The sequence below is a fragment of the Gobio gobio genome (assembly GCF_949357685.1).
Source record: "Gobio gobio genome assembly, chromosome: 7".
Lineage (NCBI taxonomy): Eukaryota > Metazoa > Chordata > Actinopteri > Cypriniformes > Gobionidae > Gobio > Gobio gobio.
The window spans coordinates 55,300,056-55,320,055 of NC_137103.1; the positions used below are offsets into that span (position 1 = coordinate 55,300,056).

Sequence of the window (20,000 nt, forward strand, 5' to 3'; positions counted from 1 at the left end):
TTCAGTGGTTCTCCACTGGTCCTTCATGACCCTGTGGCCGGTTCTCCACTGGTCCTCCATGACCCTGTGGCCGGTTCTCCACTGGTCCTCCATGACCCTGTGGCCGGTTCTCCACTGGTCCTCCATGACCCTGTGGCCGGTTCTCCACTGGTCCTCCATGACCCTGTGGCCGGTTCTCCACTGGTTCTTCATGACCCTGTGGCCGGTTCTCCACTGGTCCTCCATGACCCTGTGGCCGGTTCTCCACTGGTCCTCCATGACCCTGTGGCCGGTTCTCCACTGGTCCTCCATGACCCTGTGGCCGGTTCTCCACTGGTCCTTCATGACCCTGTGGCCGGTTCTCCACTGGTCCTCCATGACCCTGTGGCCGGTTCTCCACTGGTCCTTCATGACCCTGTGGCCGGTTCTCCACTGGTCCTCCATGACCCTGTGGCCGGTTCTCCACTGGTCCTCCATGACCCTGTGGCCGGTTCTCCACTGGTCCTTCATGACCCTGTGGCCGGTTCTCCACTGGTCCTTCATGACCCTGTGGCCGGTTCTCCACTGGTCCTTCATGACCCTGTGGCCGGTTCTCCACTGGTCCTTCATGACCCTGTGGCCGGTTCTCCACTGGTCCTTCATGACCCTGTGGCCAGTTCTCCACTGGTCCTTCATGACCCTGTGGCCGGTTCTCCACTGGTCCTCCATAACCCTATGGCCGGTTCTCCACTGGTCCTTCATGACCCTGTGGCCGGTTCTCCACTGGTCCTCCATGACCCTGTGGCCGGTTCTCCACTGGTCCTCCATGACCCTGTGGCCGGTTCTCCACTGGTCCTCCATGACCCTGTGGCCGGTTCTCCACTGGTCCTCCATGACCCTGTGGCCGGTTCTCCACTGGTCCTCCATGACCCTGTGGCCGGTTCTCCACTGGTCCTCCATGACCCTGTGGCCGGTTCTCCACTGGTCCTTCATGACCCTGTGGCCGGTTCTCCACTGGTCCTCCATGACCCTGTGGCCGGTTCTCCACTGGTCCTCCATGACCCTGTGGCCGGTTCTCCACTGGTCCTCCATGACCCTGTGGCCGGTTCTCCACTGGTTCTTCATGACCCTGTGGCCGGTTCTCCACTGGTCCTTCATGACCCTGTGGCCGGTTCTCCACTGGTCCTCCATGACCCTGTGGCCGGTTCTCCACTGGTCCTCCATGACCCTGTGGCCGGTTCTCCACTGGTCCTCCATGACCCTGTGGCCGGTTCTCCACTGGTCCTCCATGACCCTGTGGCCGGTTCTCCACTGGTCCTCCATGACCCTGTGGCCGGTTCTCCACTGGTCCTCCATGACCCTGTGGCCGGTTCTCCACTGGTCCTTCATGACCCTGTGGCCGGTTCTCCACTGGTCCTCCATGACCCTGTGGCCGGTTCTCCACTGGTCCTCCATGACCCTGTGGCCGGTTCTCCACTGGTCCTCCATGACCCTGTGGCCGGTTCTCCACTGGTTCTTCATGACCCTGTGGCCGGTTCTCCACTGGTCCTCCATGACCCTGTGGCCGGTTCTCCACTGGTCCTCCATGACCCTGTGGCCGGTTCTCCACTGGTCCTTCATGACCCTGTGGCCGGTTCTCCACTGGTCCTCCATGACCCTGTGGCCGGTTCTCCACTGGTCCTCCATGACCCTGTGGCCGGTTCTCCACTGGTCCTCCATGACCCTGTGGCCGGTTCTCCACTGGTCCTCCATGACCCTGTGGCCGGTTTTCCACTGGTCCTCCATGACCCTGTGGCCGGTTCTCCACTGGTCCTTCATGACCCTGTGGCCGGTTCTCCACTGGTCCTTCATGACCCTGTGGCCGGTTCTCCACTGGTCCTTCATGACCCTGTGGCCGGTTCTCCACTGGTCCTCCATGACCCTGTGGCCGGTTCTCCACTTGTCCTCCATGACCCTGTGGCCGGTTCTCCACTGGTTCTCCATGACCCTGTGGCCGGTTCTCCACTGGTCCTTCATGACCCCGTGGCCGGTTCTCCACTGGTCCTTCATGACCCTGTGGCCGGTTCTCCACTGGTCCTTCATGACCCCGTGGCCGGTTCTCCACTGGTCCTTCATGACCCTGTGGCCGGTTCTCCACTGGTCCTTCATGACCCCGTGGCCGGTTCTCCACTGGTCCTTCATGACCCTGTGGCCGGTTCTCCACTGGTCCTTCATGACCCTGTGGCCGGTTCTCCACTGGTTCTTCATGACCCTGTGGCCGGTTCTCCACTGGTTCTTCATGACCCTGTGGCCGGTTCTCCACTGGTTCTTCATGACCCTGTGGCCGGTTCTCCACTGTTCCTTCATGACCCTGTGGCCGGTTCTCCACTGGTCCTCCATGACCCTGTGGCCGGTTCTCCACTGGTCCTTCATGACCCTGTGGCCGGTTCTCCACTGGTCCTTCATGACCCTGTGGCCGGTTCTCCACTGGTCCTTCATGACCCTGTGGCCGGTTCTCCACTGGTCCTCCATGACCCTGTGGCCGGTTCTCCACTGGTCCTCCATGACCCTGTGGCCGGTTCTCCACTGGTCCTCCATGACCCTGTGGCCGGTTCTCCACTGGTCCTCCATGACCCTGTGGCCGGTTCTCCACTGGTCCTCCATGACCCTGTGGCCGGTTCTCCACTGGTCCTTCATGACCCTGTGGCCGGTTCTCCACTGGTCCTTCATGACCCTGTGGCCGGTTCTCCACTGGTCCTCCATGACCCTGTGGCCGGTTCTCCACTGGTCCTTCATGACCCTGTGGCCGGTTCTCCACTGGTCCTTCACTTTTGATAGAGACTGACCACTGCAGACCGGGAACACCCCAGAAGAGCTGCAGTTTTGGAGATGCTCTGACCCGTCACAATCTGGCCCAAACTCACTCAAATCCTCACGCTTGCCCATTTTTCCTGCTTCTAACACATCAACTCTGAGGACAAAATGTTCACTTGCTGCCTAATATATCCCACCCACTAACAGTTGCTCGTTTTTCCACAGTGTCCATTTTGTCCATAATCAGATTTATCAGACTGACTCTGGTAGACTGGAGGGAGCGTGAGCGTTTGCGTTGTACCGATCTTTAATGGAAAAGTATGTGTAAAAAAAATGCCCTGAGAGAAATAAAAACCCATGACACATTACTGATGACACTCATGAGTATATTATATCTAGTCAAATATGGATTCCGTCTCTTCCTGATTCTTAAACAATGACATTTGCACACCCAAATGTGTGGTTACATTCTTCAATTGACCGTTTCACAAGATCAAACCTCAGCATTGTTAAATCTCAGAGTTGTGTCAGATGCTGTCGGATGTCAATCATGTTTGTCGCTGTGTGCAGATGTCAAGCGTTTTACCTTATAAAGACATAGAGTGTGTGTGTTCCTGTTTCCACTGTCGTCTAAGCCATGTCACTTCCTTCCTCTCACATTTGAAGAGTCTCTGCAGCACCTCTGAAACTGACCAGACACAGATCCACCCTGAACGCCACTGTCCGTCCGTCTGCAGGTAAGAGATGCACATCACAATCTGTGTTTGTCTAGTGTGTGTGTGTGTGTGTGTGTGAGTAAATCCCACATGCTGCATGCTTTAGATTGAGAAACTGCCTGGACCTTTCACATCGTGATCAGATGATGTGTAGCCGATGCTTGTGCATGTTTTGAGCTTCATCTTCACATGTGATGCATCGTACAGATTAAGTTGAATATTAATGTAAAATATAGGTAGTTGGACATTTGTCTTTTTTTTTTTTTAAATGTTACAAGTTTCGGAATGTTCAGAGAAATGTAACATTCCGTAATGTTCCAAAATGGAATGTTCGCCATAAATACGTTTTTAAACTACATTTTAAAATGAGCATTTAGAGAGCATTAACTTAAAGTAGCGTGACCAAATGACCCTAATATAACAATTTTCTATCCATACAGAAATACTTTAAACGTATTGAAATGAATAATTGAGTAAACTTTGAGTATCTGGTTTTCGGTAATGAAAATATGGTCACCCTACTTAAAGGGAATGTTAGCAAAACGTACATATGTTTGTTATCCGAGCGCCTTATATTTGCCAATGCCATTTAATTTAATAACTAACGCAGATGATATCCCAGAGTTTGTGTGTGTGGCCGTTTGTGTAAAACGTTGGGGGGTTTTTGAGTCTTCGGTGTAATCTGAAGCAGAAGTGAAGCTTTGTGCTGCTGTTTAAGTGAAACAGGAAACTGTGGTTTTAGCTGTGCAACAAGTGCATGAAGTTACTGATATGAAGCCTCGCTCTACAGCATCTGTGCGCCATCTTACATCTCAGAAAGGAGCCTTAGCGTTTTATTCACACCTTTGCAAAGTGTGTGTGTGGACGTGCAGAAGCAGAATGGATTAGATCACTCTGTACAAAATAGATCACTGGCTACTAATTGCATCACAGTAAAGTACCGAGTACTGTCCTGTATAATTTATACAGTAAAAAATCGTGAAATGACAGCTGTGAAAGTAATGCAATAGTAGACAGTAATTTACTGTAAAATCACAGTATGTGCTCTTAATTTACACTTAAAAACTACACTCTAAAAAAATGCTGGGTTTAAAATAACCCAAGTTGGGTTGAATATGGACAAACACAGAAATTGGGTTGTTTTATCCCAGCGATTGGGTTGAATGTTTGCTTAAAACAACCCAATTGCTGGGTTTGTCCATATTCAACCCAACTTGCCATTTAATTTAATAACTAACACAGATGAGACTTTGAATCCCAGAGTTTCTGTGTGAGATTTTTTGAATATGGACAAAACCCCAATTGCTGGGTTTGTCCATATTCAACCCAACTTGGGTTGTTTTTAACCCAGCATTTTTTAGAGTGTAACATACTGTAAATTTGACGTTTTCACAAAACATTCTTAAGAATGAAATTATTCTTAACTGCCAATTTCTTCTTATCAACTTAACAACTATTTTGCATTCCCAAAAACTTTTCTTAAGAATGTTTCTTATCATTTTAAAGATAAAATTTAAGAAGTATTCATATTCACGAAAAGAATGTTCTTTAAAATCATCGTAAATAACTTAAAGTTAGGATAACCTCCAACCTATCTTAAACACCCAAATGTAAGATGTTTAACGAATTTATTGGGTTGTTTTAAATAGTAAGCATTACAACATAACAGTAGCTAGCGAAATATAATATTTATAACTAATAGCACCATATGGACGATTATAAAACCAGCAACCAGCAAGCGTCAATAGCGGACGAGAAATCCCCCGTAATTTAAAAATACTACTGTTAATGTGTCACAAATTGTAGTTTTACGACTTTTTCAGGTGAGAATGTACAAAGATTAAATCTGTGGTTTATTTATAAAGAGAGCGCCTATTTTACAAGACCTATTTTAAGACTTGTATGGCTTAATATAACATAAATTATGTCTCTTACTGAAATATGTAGTAGAAACCCCATGAAAGATGTACGTTATTTAAAAAATCCATTATTTATTTGGGACAATGGGCGGCGCCATTTTGTTTGCGTTCTAGATCGATGACGTAGAATGGTGGAATCCGGCAATCAACTGCCGCTACCCGTAGATATTTTTACCACAACACAACTCGAAAAATGTTTCAGAGTTAAACAAAACCCATCAATTGCTTTGTAATTGCATTTAAAACACACTCAAACACACGTGCACACAAACACTCTCTCTCTCTCTCACACACACACACACACACACACACACACACACACACACACACACACACACACACCAACAGATCGGCTGACAGGGTCTCAATCGAGATCGCACGCGCCCACACACACACACACACACACACACACACACACACACACACACACACACACACACACACACACACACACACACACACACACACACACACTGCTCTGTCTCATTCGAGATGTGTTATGTCCTCGTCAGTCTCCACGACAGGGGCTAAATCTGAAATCGCCCCCTAAAACCTCAATCACTTTTCCCTACGTTATCCACTAATCCAGTTCACTTGATGAGTGAATGAAAATGAGTGTGTGAATCACTACTACAAATGGCTGTGCCCTCAAATAATGCCCTATTTGAGGGTATAGGGGGCGATTTCGGATTCAGCCAGTGAGAGTGCTGGCCTAGTGACAAACTAGCCCATCAACCTAGAACGCAAACAAAATGGCGCCGCCCATTGTCCAAATATATAATGGTTTTTAAATAACGTGGATCTTTTGTGGGTTTTCTACTACATATTTCAGTAACAGACATCATTTATGTTATATTAAGCCATACAAGTCTTAACACCAGGGGATCCCTTTAAGAAGATTTTCGTGAATCCGGCCCTCATAAGAACATATCCAGTGAGCATCTTACTGCACAAACACATCTTTTGAAGTAACAAAAAAACCTGTAGGCTAAAACTAAGCACAATGTACTTTTGAAAGAGGAAGATCAGAGCACATGTGAAAGGCGGACATTTTGAAATGATACTGAAATAACCAACAGTTGCTCAAGTGACACTTTACAACAAGCCCAACCGAGTTAATGCATTCACCTATATGTCTTTTTTACAGCTTTTATTAACCCATGTTAATGTTAGTTAATAAAAACGTTCACATTCATGAGCTTTAACTCTAATTCTAATGCTAAAAATGTATTAAATGTGTAGTTTACGAGCACCCAGATCTAGACTGCAATGCAGGGGTGACCGAGCTTTTGCCTTTATCTATGAAAACAGTGCTTTTAAAGTCTTGTGAATGTGTATGTTCATGTTGGAGATGAATCAACCTATACACTCTAAAAAAATGCTGGGTTAAAAATAACCCAGCAATTGGGTTGTTTTAACCCAGCGATTGGGTTGTTTTAAGCAAACATTTAACCCAACCGCTGGGTTAAAATGACCCATTCACTGGGTAAAAACAACCCAATTGCATTTTTTTAGAGTGTAGATCCTTTTGTACAGCACTTTGGTCAACCAAGGTTGTTTTAAATGTGCTTTATGAATAAATGAAACTTGAAACTTGTTCATTGTTAGTTCATGTTTTAACCCTTAAGCCACCCTCGCATTACAGCCCTTAATCACGCCAACATTTGGGCACGCGTGTGATTCCAAATTATTTTTTTTATATAAATGTTATATCACCATCTTTGATAAAATTAATTCTATCAATTTGCCTTTTTTTGTGATTTTTGGGGGTATTAATGAATTTATTTATTTATATACTGCAGTTACATATTTTTAATGTAAAATATGCTTATTTTTATGTATATGTATTATGCATTTTATGTATTATGTATATGTAATATTTCTTTAACTTCAGTTTAAAAAACAAACAAACATATCAGCAAGTCCAGAGAGCCAAAACATAAAAATGTGGTGACTTTAGTGACATCTGGTGACCTATGATGGTATTAATTTCTTTTTAAATCTACAATATCAACAGCCACTAGATGGCAATAGAACTCAATGGGGCTGAACTCTGTAAACCAATGTTTTAACAACTTTTTATTTATTTAATTGCCCAATTATTGGCTCATTTAATTCCTTTGTTTGTGTATGTGTGAGTGACTGTTTTTTATTTGACAAAAATAAAAAAATAAAACTCACTCTGTTATAAGCTCATTCAATGGCTTTCAATGCAATGCTTTTGTGTGCGTGTGTGTGAGTGTGTTTGCCACATTGATAATGTTGTATAGGCTCACTCCTTCATTTGTGTGTATGTATGATCTGCATTGTGTTGGATTAATTGATTTTTATTGGACAAATATGCTCGGATTTACAGTTTTTCCCATTCATTCCTATGGGTGCCCATTTTTTTCCCCAAGCACTTAACATTGTAGAATCGAGCCAATTTTTTGTGTGTGTTCAGGTGGCAAACTTAGGAAAAGTAGCCAAGTCTTGTACCGCTCAGAAGACGTCCTGTCCAGAACATGGCTTTAGGGTTAAAAAAAGTAAAGTGCTACCAAAATAGTTTTGATGCTCAGATTAGTGCTGATAAAAAGCACTTATCGCTGTCATGAGGATGCAAATGTGCAGCAGAATCTGAGCTGTGAACGGACGTCACGTTAAAGAGAGCAACATTTGCATGTTAAATGAGCGTCTGTTTGACAGAATTTGCATGCATAAATCACAAACGAGGCCCGCTTCATTATCCACACAACTAAACATTACAAACATGTATAGGCTGGAGATATAAGCAGCCAACAGGGAACTTTTCACTCAAAGTTATGAACAAACTTTCCTGTAACGTTCAGAGTTGGTTTGAATCGTTCAATCAAAAAGTAACATTCCAATAACGTTTGCAAATTAACGTGAAGAGAACATTCAGAAAATATATCTGCAAGCAGCCATTATCGGGGCCAAGCGCAAAGAAGAAGACAAGACATGCCAACATGGCTGGGAGTGTCAGATCAACGGCAGCAATGAGCAATTAAACACATTTTAAGATGATTTTAGGCAAAAAGGCTGAAAAATGCATTGTAGTCTATGGGAATTTCATGTTTTGTTCTATTATTGCGCCACCAAGAGGCACAATTTCACCATTTTTATTATGTGTCCTCGGAGTGAGTCCATACATGTGTGTGTCAATTTTGGTGAAAAGATCTCATTTTGTTTTGAAGTTATAGACATTTATATGAAAAAACACGTAAAAAATGACTGACACCTGACTTTGATTGGATTTTACTCCCCCTTACTATCCATTTTTTGACATTTGGGCAAAAACTTTGAAATATTGACCTATGTTTCCAAACTTCAGACACTGGTTTCGTCTCAATCGGACTAGCAGTTTCGAAGATATCAGCTAACGTTTTTTAAGCGCTACAATACAACGCTGCACAAACCATATGCCAAAACCAGGCAAGTCTGGTATCGTTGGACTCGGCAAGGATTCAGGAGACAGAAAAAGTTACTCCCATGAAAATAAGTCAACCACACCCAAAGTTATAATAGCATTTGAAAAGAAAAATATCTCCACTAGGTGGCGCTGTTTCGAAACTTCTCAGGCTCCTTTAGGGCATCGTGCTGATGACCCATACCGAGTTTTGTTACAATTCGTTCATGTGTTCATAAAATACAGCATTTTAGCACATAACTCAAAATGACAGCCAAAATGGCCGACATGGTAAAATTGGACAAACGGTTCAGAAGTTATAAGCAAAAATAGCTATTTTTCGTATCTCCGGACCAGTAGTTGGCGCTGCGCCGAAACGCTGCATGTTGCCTCAGGTGATGCTTGTGATGACATTTACCAATTTTGGTTTGAATACGATAAAACGTTGAGGAGATATAGCCTTACGTGTATTTTCGCAACCGCTACGTCAAATTTGTTTGCGCGTTTATCGAAAACAATTTGACGAATCAACTTGAATTGCAAGTTTTTTTGTCAGCATGGTCTGAAGATGATCTGGTTCAATTTTCGTGCAAATCGGACGAACAGTCTAGGACGAGTTCGCAAAAGTATTTTTTCCGGAAAATTCAAAATGGCGGGAATGTATTTTGTCTCTAGCACTTATGGTTCAAAAGTTATTAGCATAAATATGAGTGAAACTTTGGACAGGTGGTGGCGCTAGAGGGATTGAGTTAGAGACTCCAAATTTGCTATGACGACATTTCAGACTGTTCTCTATATGTGTGCCAAATTTCACAACTTTTTACCATACGGTTCTCCAATAGACGGTGGAAGAAGGAATAATAATAATAAGAACGCTAACTTGGCCCCTAAACATAACTTAATGGGAACGTTTAGCAAACGTTGGGCTGTTGAGCTTCAAAGCTCTTCCGTGACGACTGACACGCTGCTCTTTTTGTTAACATCAGGACGGAGCATCACATCTCACACCTTCGGAAGCAGGAAGTCACTTCTGCTGACTTCATCCGCCTATTGATATCTGCATAACTGTACTGTAATGTTCACTCTCAATTCTCATGCATATGCTATGAATATGCTCTGCGGAGCTGTATTTTTGAATTTCTCCTCCTCAAACCGCATGCTGTCACTCAAAAGCCAGAAGCAGCAGCCACTTCCTGTGTGAAAGGTCTTGCACAAGCCTCAAGATGGCATGTTCGCATCTTCATGCCATTACAAAACCCTTGCGTTGTTTAGACGGTAGAATGGGTCAGAAGGGCGAACTAACTGATTAAAGCTGCAAAAACAACAGGAAACCTTCCAGTAACGTTAACGTCACCTGGTCTGTAATAATGCTCAAAAAACATTAGCACAAAAACATCCAGGGCCCTATTTTAGTGATCTGAGCGCATGGCACAGGTGCTCTGAGGGCGTGTCTGATCCACTTTTTCTAGTTTAACGACAGTCCAAAAGTCCCTCGTCCAGGGGCGATTCGAGGATTTGCACTTTAGTTTAGGATATTATCTGTTTAATATTACTTATAAAGCACATATTAATGCCTTATTCTGCATGACCATATTGTACATCCCTTTTGTTTATAATCACCGAGATCCCAAATGTGAGGTTAGGGGGGTTTGGGGGCCATGGCCCCTCGAGAAAAGTTGGATTTCTATCTACATGTGCATTTTAAGATGTTCTGAACGCCAAAATATTCATTAGATAACAATAGCAGTGGGCAGATATGACTGATTAAGTTTTTCCATTTTTGTCAGTGAAGAAAGTAAACATATGTTTAACTGATATTTATATGTTTTATTTATCATTTTTGTAGACACGTACATCAACTGATGTACGCTAAACTTAATTTATTAAATTAATTCACAATATGCACACATTCATTACTAATCTTATGCCCAATACAGACTGAAAAAAGCTGAGCTTTTTTATTTACTGAATGCTACAAATGGAATTATTAATTTACAATATGCACACATTCATTATTATTAATCTTATGCCTAATCTGAAGAAAACGGCTTTGTTAATTTTTCTTGTTTGTTAATTATATAAATGACATTACATAGGCCTATTTCAGATCAAAATGGTGAAATTAGACAAAAGTTTATTCATTTGGCTGAATATTTTTGTTATTTGTTTAACATTTCTGACTTACAGAAGCAGCTGTTAAATATGAAAGGTTTAGTTTAGCTTCATCTCTCTCGCTTGACGTCGAGTCGCGCTGCTAAAGTTCGCGCTCAGCCTCAGCAGCTTCTGTGAACATAAAGCCCGCCTACTCTGATTTGATTGGTTTTCTCAAATACTTTGACATTGACGAGCGGTGACAGACCAATGAGAGCTCAGATCAACACACACACACACACACACACACCTCTGCTTCTGATGTGCGCTCTGCTCGACGCCACTGCGGATTGAAGAACACGCAGATTAAAAGACGGGATGAAGCCGAAGCCTCCGCCAGTTTCAATCTGTTATAAAGTTTAATCACAATTTTTTTAGGGGGGCTGGGCAGAAGTTTAAAAAAGGGCCTAATGTCGCCCATGCCCTCGTCTCTTAAGGAGTCATGGGTGTGTTTTAATGTATAAACCAATCAGAGTCTCCTCTCCAGTGTTGGGGTAACTCAAGTTATGTAATCAGATTACTTTTTTCAAGTAACTAGTAAAGTAACGCATTACTTTTAAATTGACAATAAAAATGTTGGAGTTACTTTTTCAAATGAGTAACGCAAGTTTTTCCATTTATTGACTGACAGCTCTCTTGTCCTTATGTTGAGTGAAATTGTGAGAAAATAGCCTCGCTATTTGTGTGTGTGTGTGTGTGAGTGTGTGAACATGATGGTTATTGTAGCTCTAGACTAAATGTGAGCATGCATTTACTCATCTCACTTGCACAATAAAGATTCAGTACTCCTCAATATGAATAAAATCAGAATACTACGCAAACCTCTAATAATTAAATATGTTAAATAAAACAAATATTTGTATGCATTTAATGTCACTTTATTGACCAATGTACTTGCTGCTGACCTTTGATGTTTCAGTTAAACCATAGGCAAAAATGACTTGAGATTTTTTTTTGTTTTTATTGGTGGTGTTAAACTTTCTTCTCCTGCAATCCAGAATGGTTTGTTTGAGCGGCACCCTCTACTATACAGGCGTGAATTTGCATTTCCTTCAGCTTATTATTTCAATTTTGGGTCTTTAAAAAAAAAAAAAAGCAACTTTCCCCAACACTGCTCATCTCCCTTTCCCTTTAAAAGCCAGTTGTGCTCGCGCCATGGCGGAAAGAGCGGAAAGACTGATCGGTTCTCCAGAGAGGAATCCTTTTATTTTTAATATTTGTCATGTGTGTGCTGCTGCGCGTCCCTGTGTGTGTAATAATCAGAGTGTACGCATGTTGTGCTCCTCCTATAGGCTCATATTACTAACACACTCTTTAAATAACACACACACACACTGCACTATTGACTTTAGAGCAGGTGTGTGTTGGTCAATGGTCAGTGGTTTTCAGTTCCTCACAATAGCAGCGCTCCAACAATGCTCCTGATCACACCTGGTGTTCAGACCAGACGCCCATGGGGGAACAGATGCGCCAGTGCATTTGAGATTTAAACAACGAGGAGCTGGACATGAACACTGAGACTAGCTCAGACTAGCAGAACACACTTGAGCAAAACAACTTTAAACCATTCAAGCGCAAGACCCGCTGTGCACACATCCAAAGCTATGTCAAAAATATGTCTAAATATCCTCGTAAACACAGCCGGTTATGTCTTAAGTGAACGCAGTTGAGAAATAAAACCTGTGTGTATCAGTAAAAAAAATCAAATGATTTGCAAGAAGACGTAGAATAAATGTGAAAGATATCTACGTTTTAGAGGGAGAAACATCACAGTCTCTCTCTTGTTCACAGGTGATCTATTGTGACAGTGAAAGATGGCGGACACAAAACACATCCCAGTGGACGAGATGGAGGACCTGAGAGAGGCCTTCAGCAAAGTCGGTGAGTGAACATCCAAACACCCTTTCATTCACATTCAGGATTGGTGGATGGATGGATGGATGGATGGGAGGATGGATGGATGGGTGGGTGGATGGATGGGAGGATGGATGGGTGGGTGGATGGATGGATGAATGAGTGAGTGGATGGATGAGTGGAAGGGTGGGTGGGTGAGTGGATGGATGAATGAGTGAGTGGAAGGGTGTGTGGAAGGGTGGGTGGGTGAGTGGAAGGGTGTGTGGGTGGATGGATGGATGAATGAGTGAGTGGATGGATGAGTGGGTGGGTGGGTGAGTGGAAGGGTGGGTGGGTGGATGGATGGATGGGTGAGTGGATGGATGAGTGGGTGGATGGATGAGTGGGTGGGTGGATGAGTGGAAGGGTGGGTGGACGGATGGGTGGGAGGATGGATGGGTGGATGAATGGGTGGACAGGTGGATGGATCGATGGGGGGATGAATGGGTGGACGGGTGGATAGATGGGTGGATGGATGGGTGGGAGGATCAATGGGTGGATGAATGGGTGGATGAATGGGTGGACGGGTGGATGGATGGGTGGATGAATGGGTGGACGGGTGGATGGATGGGTGGATGAATGGGTGGACGGGTGGATGGATGGGTGGATGAAAGGGTGGACGGGTGGATGGATGGGTGGATGGGTGGGAGGATCAATGGGTGGATGAATGGGTGGATGGGTGGATGAATGGGTGGACGGGTGGATGGATGGGTGGATGAATGGGTGGAGGAATGGGTGGACGGGTGGATGAATGGGTGGACAGGTGGATCGATGGGTGGGTGGGTGGACACTGGACAGATGGATGAATGTGTGGGTGGGGAGGATGGATGGGTGGGAGGATCGATGGGTGGATGAATGGGTGGACAGGTGGATGGATGGATGGATGGATGGATGGGTGTGTGGATGATATGGAAGGGTGGGTGGATGCATGGTAGTAAAATGACTAAAACTGAAATAAAAATAAACTACAGGGAGTGCAGAATTATTAGGCACGTTGATTTTCTGATCATATTTTTTTCCAGGCACATTTGACCAATTCCAAACCACAGTAATCCTAATAACTACTATTGATTTAGTATTTAATAATGTATAAGTGATATATAATTGTTCATGAAGGCTGGAAATGAAAATCACCTTATATTCAGGTGTGCAGAATTATTAGGCATGTTTTCTTTTACAGATAAATTGAGCCAAAAAAGAGATTTAACTCAGACTGAAAAGTCAAAAAGTATTAAATGCCCATGAGAAGGATGCAATACTAATGCAATACTAGACATTGCAGTTAAGGCGTGACCATTGGACAGTGAAATGCTCGTTGGGTCAGCAGGATCAGACAAAAACAGGTGGTGAAGAAAAGACACCTGTTAACTGCAAAAGAATGAAGAATTAAGGTGAAGAATTAAGGGTGAAACCATCAGGAACCCTTTAGTCTCCAGCGCCACCATTTTCCAGAGCTGCAACCTACCTGGAGTCTCCAGAAGTGCAGGTGTCAGGATCTCAGAGACTTCAGTTAGGGAAAGAATCCTAAAAAATGACCCCCACTAGATAAGAATCACAAGCTGAAGTGTTGTAAAATACATGAAGAAGGTTTTTTTATAGGCTTTATAGGTTTTATAGGTTGAGAGTGACTCTTGAAGGACCAGCACCACATCCTCTAGTGCAGCCTTTCTCAAAGTGGGTGCCGCGGCACACTGGGGTGCCCCCTGACTTTGTCAGGGGTGCCGCCAAAAAATTACGTAGGCTAAAAAAAAAAATATATGAAATTTCTTATATAAAATATATTTGAATTTACATAAATACATTCTTCTTCTTTTTAACCCTTTCGCACGTACGATCACACATTCACACATGTGATTAGAACGGTCAGTGCATCACGTTCATTCAAATGTAAACTCAAATGTTCTTTCGCGTTGGCTTGCACTGAGCCAGAGACAGGCGCGCTCAGACTTGTCATATATCACAACTTTTCAGTGTTTTCAGCCACATAATGTTTATTTTAGGTTTCATACATATACGTACTAAAAAACAATACATTTATAGTTTGTAAAATACACAATGATGAAAAATAAAGAGGCAATAGTAATCCTTTCCATTATAATTAGTTTTATTCATATCAGATACACATTGTGTAAGTAACTTTAAAGTTTACTCTATTCTTCTCCCAGTTCACCTGCCATTTACTTTTATGTATTTTGGGAGAAGTGGATGAATTCACGTCTTGTAAATCCAACAGATCCGATTTTCTGAACTGCGCCTGCGGCGGCGATGGCGGCGCCCATCGTGCATACAGCTCAACTAACGCGATCAATTTAAAAGGTGTTTAAACGACAAAACACTTCCACTTGTATATATTTGACAATCGGAATATCCGATATTTCAGGCCATATCTAACAAATTTGTGAATATTTTGAATAAAAAAGGAAAAATTGACATAAAAGTCTGGCTTGTGTGAGCGTGTATGTGCGCTGCATGCGCGCATGTAGATCTTTCTCCATCTCTCGTTGCGGATTATTTTTGTGTGTGTGTGGGTGTATGTGGGTGTGTGTGCATGCGCATATGGCACGGATGAAAACAAGCACTATATGGAAAAACATTCCTGCTTATCTCTGGTGCATGGAACATGGATCTTTTTCTTATCGTATTGTATCTGATTTTATTTATTTTTGTTATGTCTGCCACTTTTTATTTTATTTTAACTGCATCCTGCACTTCAGTTTAGTTCTCCTGGTCAGGATTTGTTGTTGGGTTCCTGTATTGTGCGGTCCACCTCTTACGGTTTTATGGCATTTGTGTCTCTGATTAATTATTTTGTGAATTACTTTGCAAACCTGTGTTTTTAAAGGTGCTATAAAGTTGCTATAAAGTTGTTATTATTATTGTTATTTACAGTTCGTGTTATGCTCTGTTCATTACTGTCCTGTCTAAATAAACAGGACATTTGCATTTAAATTTGGGTTATGCAGTGTTTTTTAAATTATATTTTAAACTGGGGTGCCTTGAAATTTTATGCACTTTTGAAAGGTGCCCTGACTGAAAAAAGTTTGAGAAAGGCTGCTCTAGTACCACTGTTTGAAGAATTCATCTTCCTGAATCTGGCAGTACGTTTTGGGAGTTTTTTTAGTCCATCTCTGCAAAACGGACTTCAGGATGGACTAAAATGAACTCCCAAAACGTACTGCCAGATTCTGGAAGATGAATTCTTCAAACAGTGGTACTAGAGGATGTGGTGCTGGTCCTTCATGAGTCACTCTCAACCCATCTGTCCATAAAGCCTATAAAAAAACCTTCTTCATGTATTTTACAACACTTCAGCTTGTGATTCTTATCTAGTGGGGGTCATTTTTTAGGATTCTTTCCCTAACTGAAGTCTCTGAGATCCTGACACCTGCACTTCTGGAGACTCCAGGTAGGTTCAGCTCTGGAAAATGGTGGCGCTGGAGACTAAAGGGTTCCTGATGGTTTCACCCTTAATTCTTCACCTTAATTCTTCATTCTTTTGCAGTTAACAGGTGTCTTTTCTTCACCACCTGTTTTTGTCAGATCCTGCTGACCCAACGAGCATTTCACTGTCCAATGGTCACGCCTTAACTGCAATGTCTAGTATTGCATTAGTATTGCATCCTTCTCATGGGCATTTAATACTTTTTGACTTTTCAGTCTGAGTTAAATCTCTTTTTTGGCTCAATTTATCTGTAAAAGAAAACATGCCTAATAATTCTGCACACCTGAATATAAGGTGATTTTCATTTCCAGCCTTCATGAACAATTATATATCACTTATACATTATTAAATACTAAATCAATAGTAGTTATTAGGATTACTGTGGTTTGGAATTGGTCAAATGTGCCTGGAAAAAAAATATGATCAGAAAATCAACGTGCCTAATAATTCTGCACTCCCTATAGCTAAATAAACTAATTAAAAACTAAATTTAAAATGAAAACTGAAAATGTAAAAATAAAAGCTAATTAAAAATATATTAGAATATAAATAATACTCAAACAACAATGATTCAAATCAATCTTAATCTAAATTTGAGTCATTTAGAGCGATTGATTAGAAGAACCCGTTCATTAGAGTGATTGGGACTCCACTGGTCATGCTGTATATTTGCTGTTATGCTGCTGAGGAAGCAAGACTGACCTTTGACCTTTTCTTGAAGATGTGGACGGTAACGGTTACATCAGCACAGATGAGCTGACCAACCTCTTCAAAGCAGCCAACCTCCCGCTGCCAGGATACCGCATCCGGGAGATCGTCCAGGAGCTCAGCCGGACCATGGACCTCAACCAGGACGGAAAGATCACCTTCGATGAGTTTTCCAAGGTCAGGTCAAAGGTCACTCTCCATCATGAGGGAGAGAAGACCACTTACAAATGCTGAATCAAAATTACAGACTCAAATATTTGATTTTGTTTATATTTTTTCTAAAGGAAAGCAAACATAAATAGTGACGAAAGCCAAAATTTTAAATGTAATGGCTGTATATTGACTGAATAGAGGAGGTCAAAATGATGATTTTGGAGCCGAATTACAGGGGTGTAAACATGACTTTAGAAAGATGGCAGCATCATTATTTTATTTTTACACAGAGATTGGCAGGTTTATTAGTGAAATCTGTTGACTTTAGCAATCTGTGTTGCATTATATCCCAACGGAGACCGTTCAAAAATGGGAAAAAAGCACTTCTTGCGTTCTTTAGCCCCAAGTTTGCATGCCTGTAACTCAAGAAGTATTAAAGATATCTTAAAATCCTTTTAAATTCTGGTTCTTAACTATCTTTTCTTTTAGTGTTCTCGTTTTAAAGGCCCTATATGGCTCAATCCCAGAGATATGATGATCTTAATGATCCATTCTATCAACAACTGCATAGAATATACCTGTCTGAGTGCAATAAATCTAATTTTTCCAAAGTTTGCATGCCTGTAACTCAAAAAGCATTAAAGACATCGCAATATGATTTTAAATTCTGGTTTTTATCAAACATTTCTACTGAAATCTTAATTTTCAAGGCCCTTTACAGTTCGATCCCCGAGATACGTGGATCTCAATGCAGCTCCATGTTCAATTAGTCAAATTTTACCCATGTTCAATGGTATCGCAACAACGTTACCACATTGACATCCCAATATCTCTGGGATTGAGCCATCGAGGGCCTTTAAAATGAGAATACCAAAATAAAAGTTTGTTAAGAACCAGAATCTAAAAGGATATTGAGATATCTTTAATACTTCTTGAGTTACAGGCATGCAAACTTGAGGCAAAGAAACACAAGAAGTGCTTTTTTCCCATTTTTGAACGGTCACCGTTGGGATATAATGCAACAAGGATTGCTAAAGTCAACATATTTTACTAATAGACCAACCAATCTCTATGTGAAAGGAAAATAATGATGCTGCCATCTTTCTAAAGTCATTTTTACACGCCTGTGATTCGGCTCCAAATCTCCAAAATTGCCATTCTGTTGAATTTTACCCATGTTCAGTGGTATCGCAAGTAACATGTTACCACATTGACATCCCAATATCTCTGGATTTGAGCCATATAGGGCCTTACAATTTAGGATTTTAAAAGAAAAGTTAGTTAAGAACCAGAATCTAAAAGGATATTAAGATATCTTTAATACTTCTTGAGTTACAGGCATGCAAACTTGAGGCAAAGAAACACAAGAAGTGCTTTTTTCCCATTTTTGAACGGTCACCGTTGGGATATAATGCAACAAGGATTGCTAAAGTCAACATATTTTACTAATAGACCAACCAATCTCTATGTGAAAGGAAAATAATGATGCTGCCATCTTTCTAAAGTCATTTTTACACGCCTGTGATTCGGCTCCAAATCTCCAAAATTGCCATTCTGTTGAATTTTACCCATGTTCAGTGGTATCGCAAGTAACATGTTACCACATTGACATCCCAATATCTCTGGATTTGAGCCATATAGGGCCTTACAATTTAGGATTTTAAAAGAAAAGTTAGTTAAGAACCAGAATCTAAAAGGATATTAAGATATCTTTAATACTTCTTGAGTTACAGGCATGCAAACTTGAGGCAAAGAAACACAAGAAGTGCTTTTTTCCCATTTTTGAACGGTCACCGTTGGGATATAATGCAACAAGGATTGCTAAAGTCAACATATTTTACTAATGGACCAACCAATCTCTATGTGAAAGGAAAATAATGATGCTGCCATCTTTCTAAAGTCATTTTTACACGCCTGTGATTCGGCTCCAAATCTCCAAAATTGCCATTCTGTTGAATTTTACCCATTTTCAGTGGTATCGCAAGTAACATGTTACCACATTGACATCCCAATATCTCTGGATTTGAGCCATATAGGGCCTTACAATTTAGGATTTTAAAAGAAAAGTTAGTTAAGAACCAGAATCTAAAAGGATATTAAGATATCTTTAATACTTCTTGCGTTACAGGCATGCAAACTTGAGGCAAAGAAACACAAGAAGTGCTTTTTTCCCATTTTTGAACGGTCACCGTTGGGATATAATGCAACACAGATTGCTGAAGTCAACAGATTTCACTAATAGTCCTGCCAATCTCTGTGTGAAAATAAAATAATGATGCTGCCATCTTTCTAAAGTCATTTTTAACCCCTGTGATTCGGCTCCAAATCTCCAAAATCGCCTTTTTGACCTCCTCTACTCAGTCAATATACAGCCATTACATGTCTTTCTTTCCCCATTTCCTCCATTTTTTAGCTGGGGACATCTGATTGAGCTGACACGGAAATAACCTATTACAAATGCAACTTATATTATTTATAATATATGAATTTAAATTATTTTATAAGCCAATCTGAGACCCTAGTTGAGATCCGATCCACTGATGGTGCAGAAATGTCACTGAATAGAGGTCAAAATGATGATTTTGGAGCCGAATCACAGGCGTGTAAAAATGACTTTAGAAAGATGGCAGCATCATTATTTTATTTTCACACAGAGATTGGCAGGTCTATTAGTGAAATATGTTGACTTCAGCAATCTGTGTTGCATTATATCCCAACGGTGACCGACCAAAAATGGGAACAAAGCACTTCTTGTGTGTTTGTGCCTCAAGTTTGCATGCCTGTAACTCAAGAAGTATCTTAGATATCCTTTTATATTGTGGTTCTTAACTATCTTTTCTTGTAGTGTTCTCATTTTAAAG

General features: G+C 41.8%; 2 protein-coding genes across 2 annotated transcripts in view; one reads left to right on the forward strand and one right to left on the reverse strand.

The window, feature by feature from the left end:
* Nucleotides 1-3,650, reverse strand: part of lrrc63 (leucine rich repeat containing 63) — a gene marked incomplete at its 5' end in the record, with an annotated part of 21,422 nt that extends 17,772 nt beyond the window's left edge. Inside the window, 2 exons of the mRNA XM_079821824.1 lie at nucleotides 3,410-3,482; nucleotides 3,593-3,650. Of these exons, the coding sequence (XP_079677950.1) occupies nucleotides 3,410-3,482; nucleotides 3,593-3,650 (131 nt within the window). The remainder of the gene's footprint in view (nucleotides 1-3,409; nucleotides 3,483-3,592) is intronic.
* lcp1 (lymphocyte cytosolic protein 1 (L-plastin)) overlaps nucleotides 3,273-20,000 on the forward strand; it is a 37,036-nt gene continuing 20,308 nt past the window's right edge. The window contains exons 1-3 of the mRNA XM_079822435.1: nucleotides 3,273-3,488; nucleotides 12,735-12,824; nucleotides 17,000-17,163. Of these exons, the coding sequence (XP_079678561.1) occupies nucleotides 12,758-12,824; nucleotides 17,000-17,163 (231 nt within the window). The 5' untranslated portion in view covers nucleotides 3,273-3,488; nucleotides 12,735-12,757. The remainder of the gene's footprint in view (nucleotides 3,489-12,734; nucleotides 12,825-16,999; nucleotides 17,164-20,000) is intronic.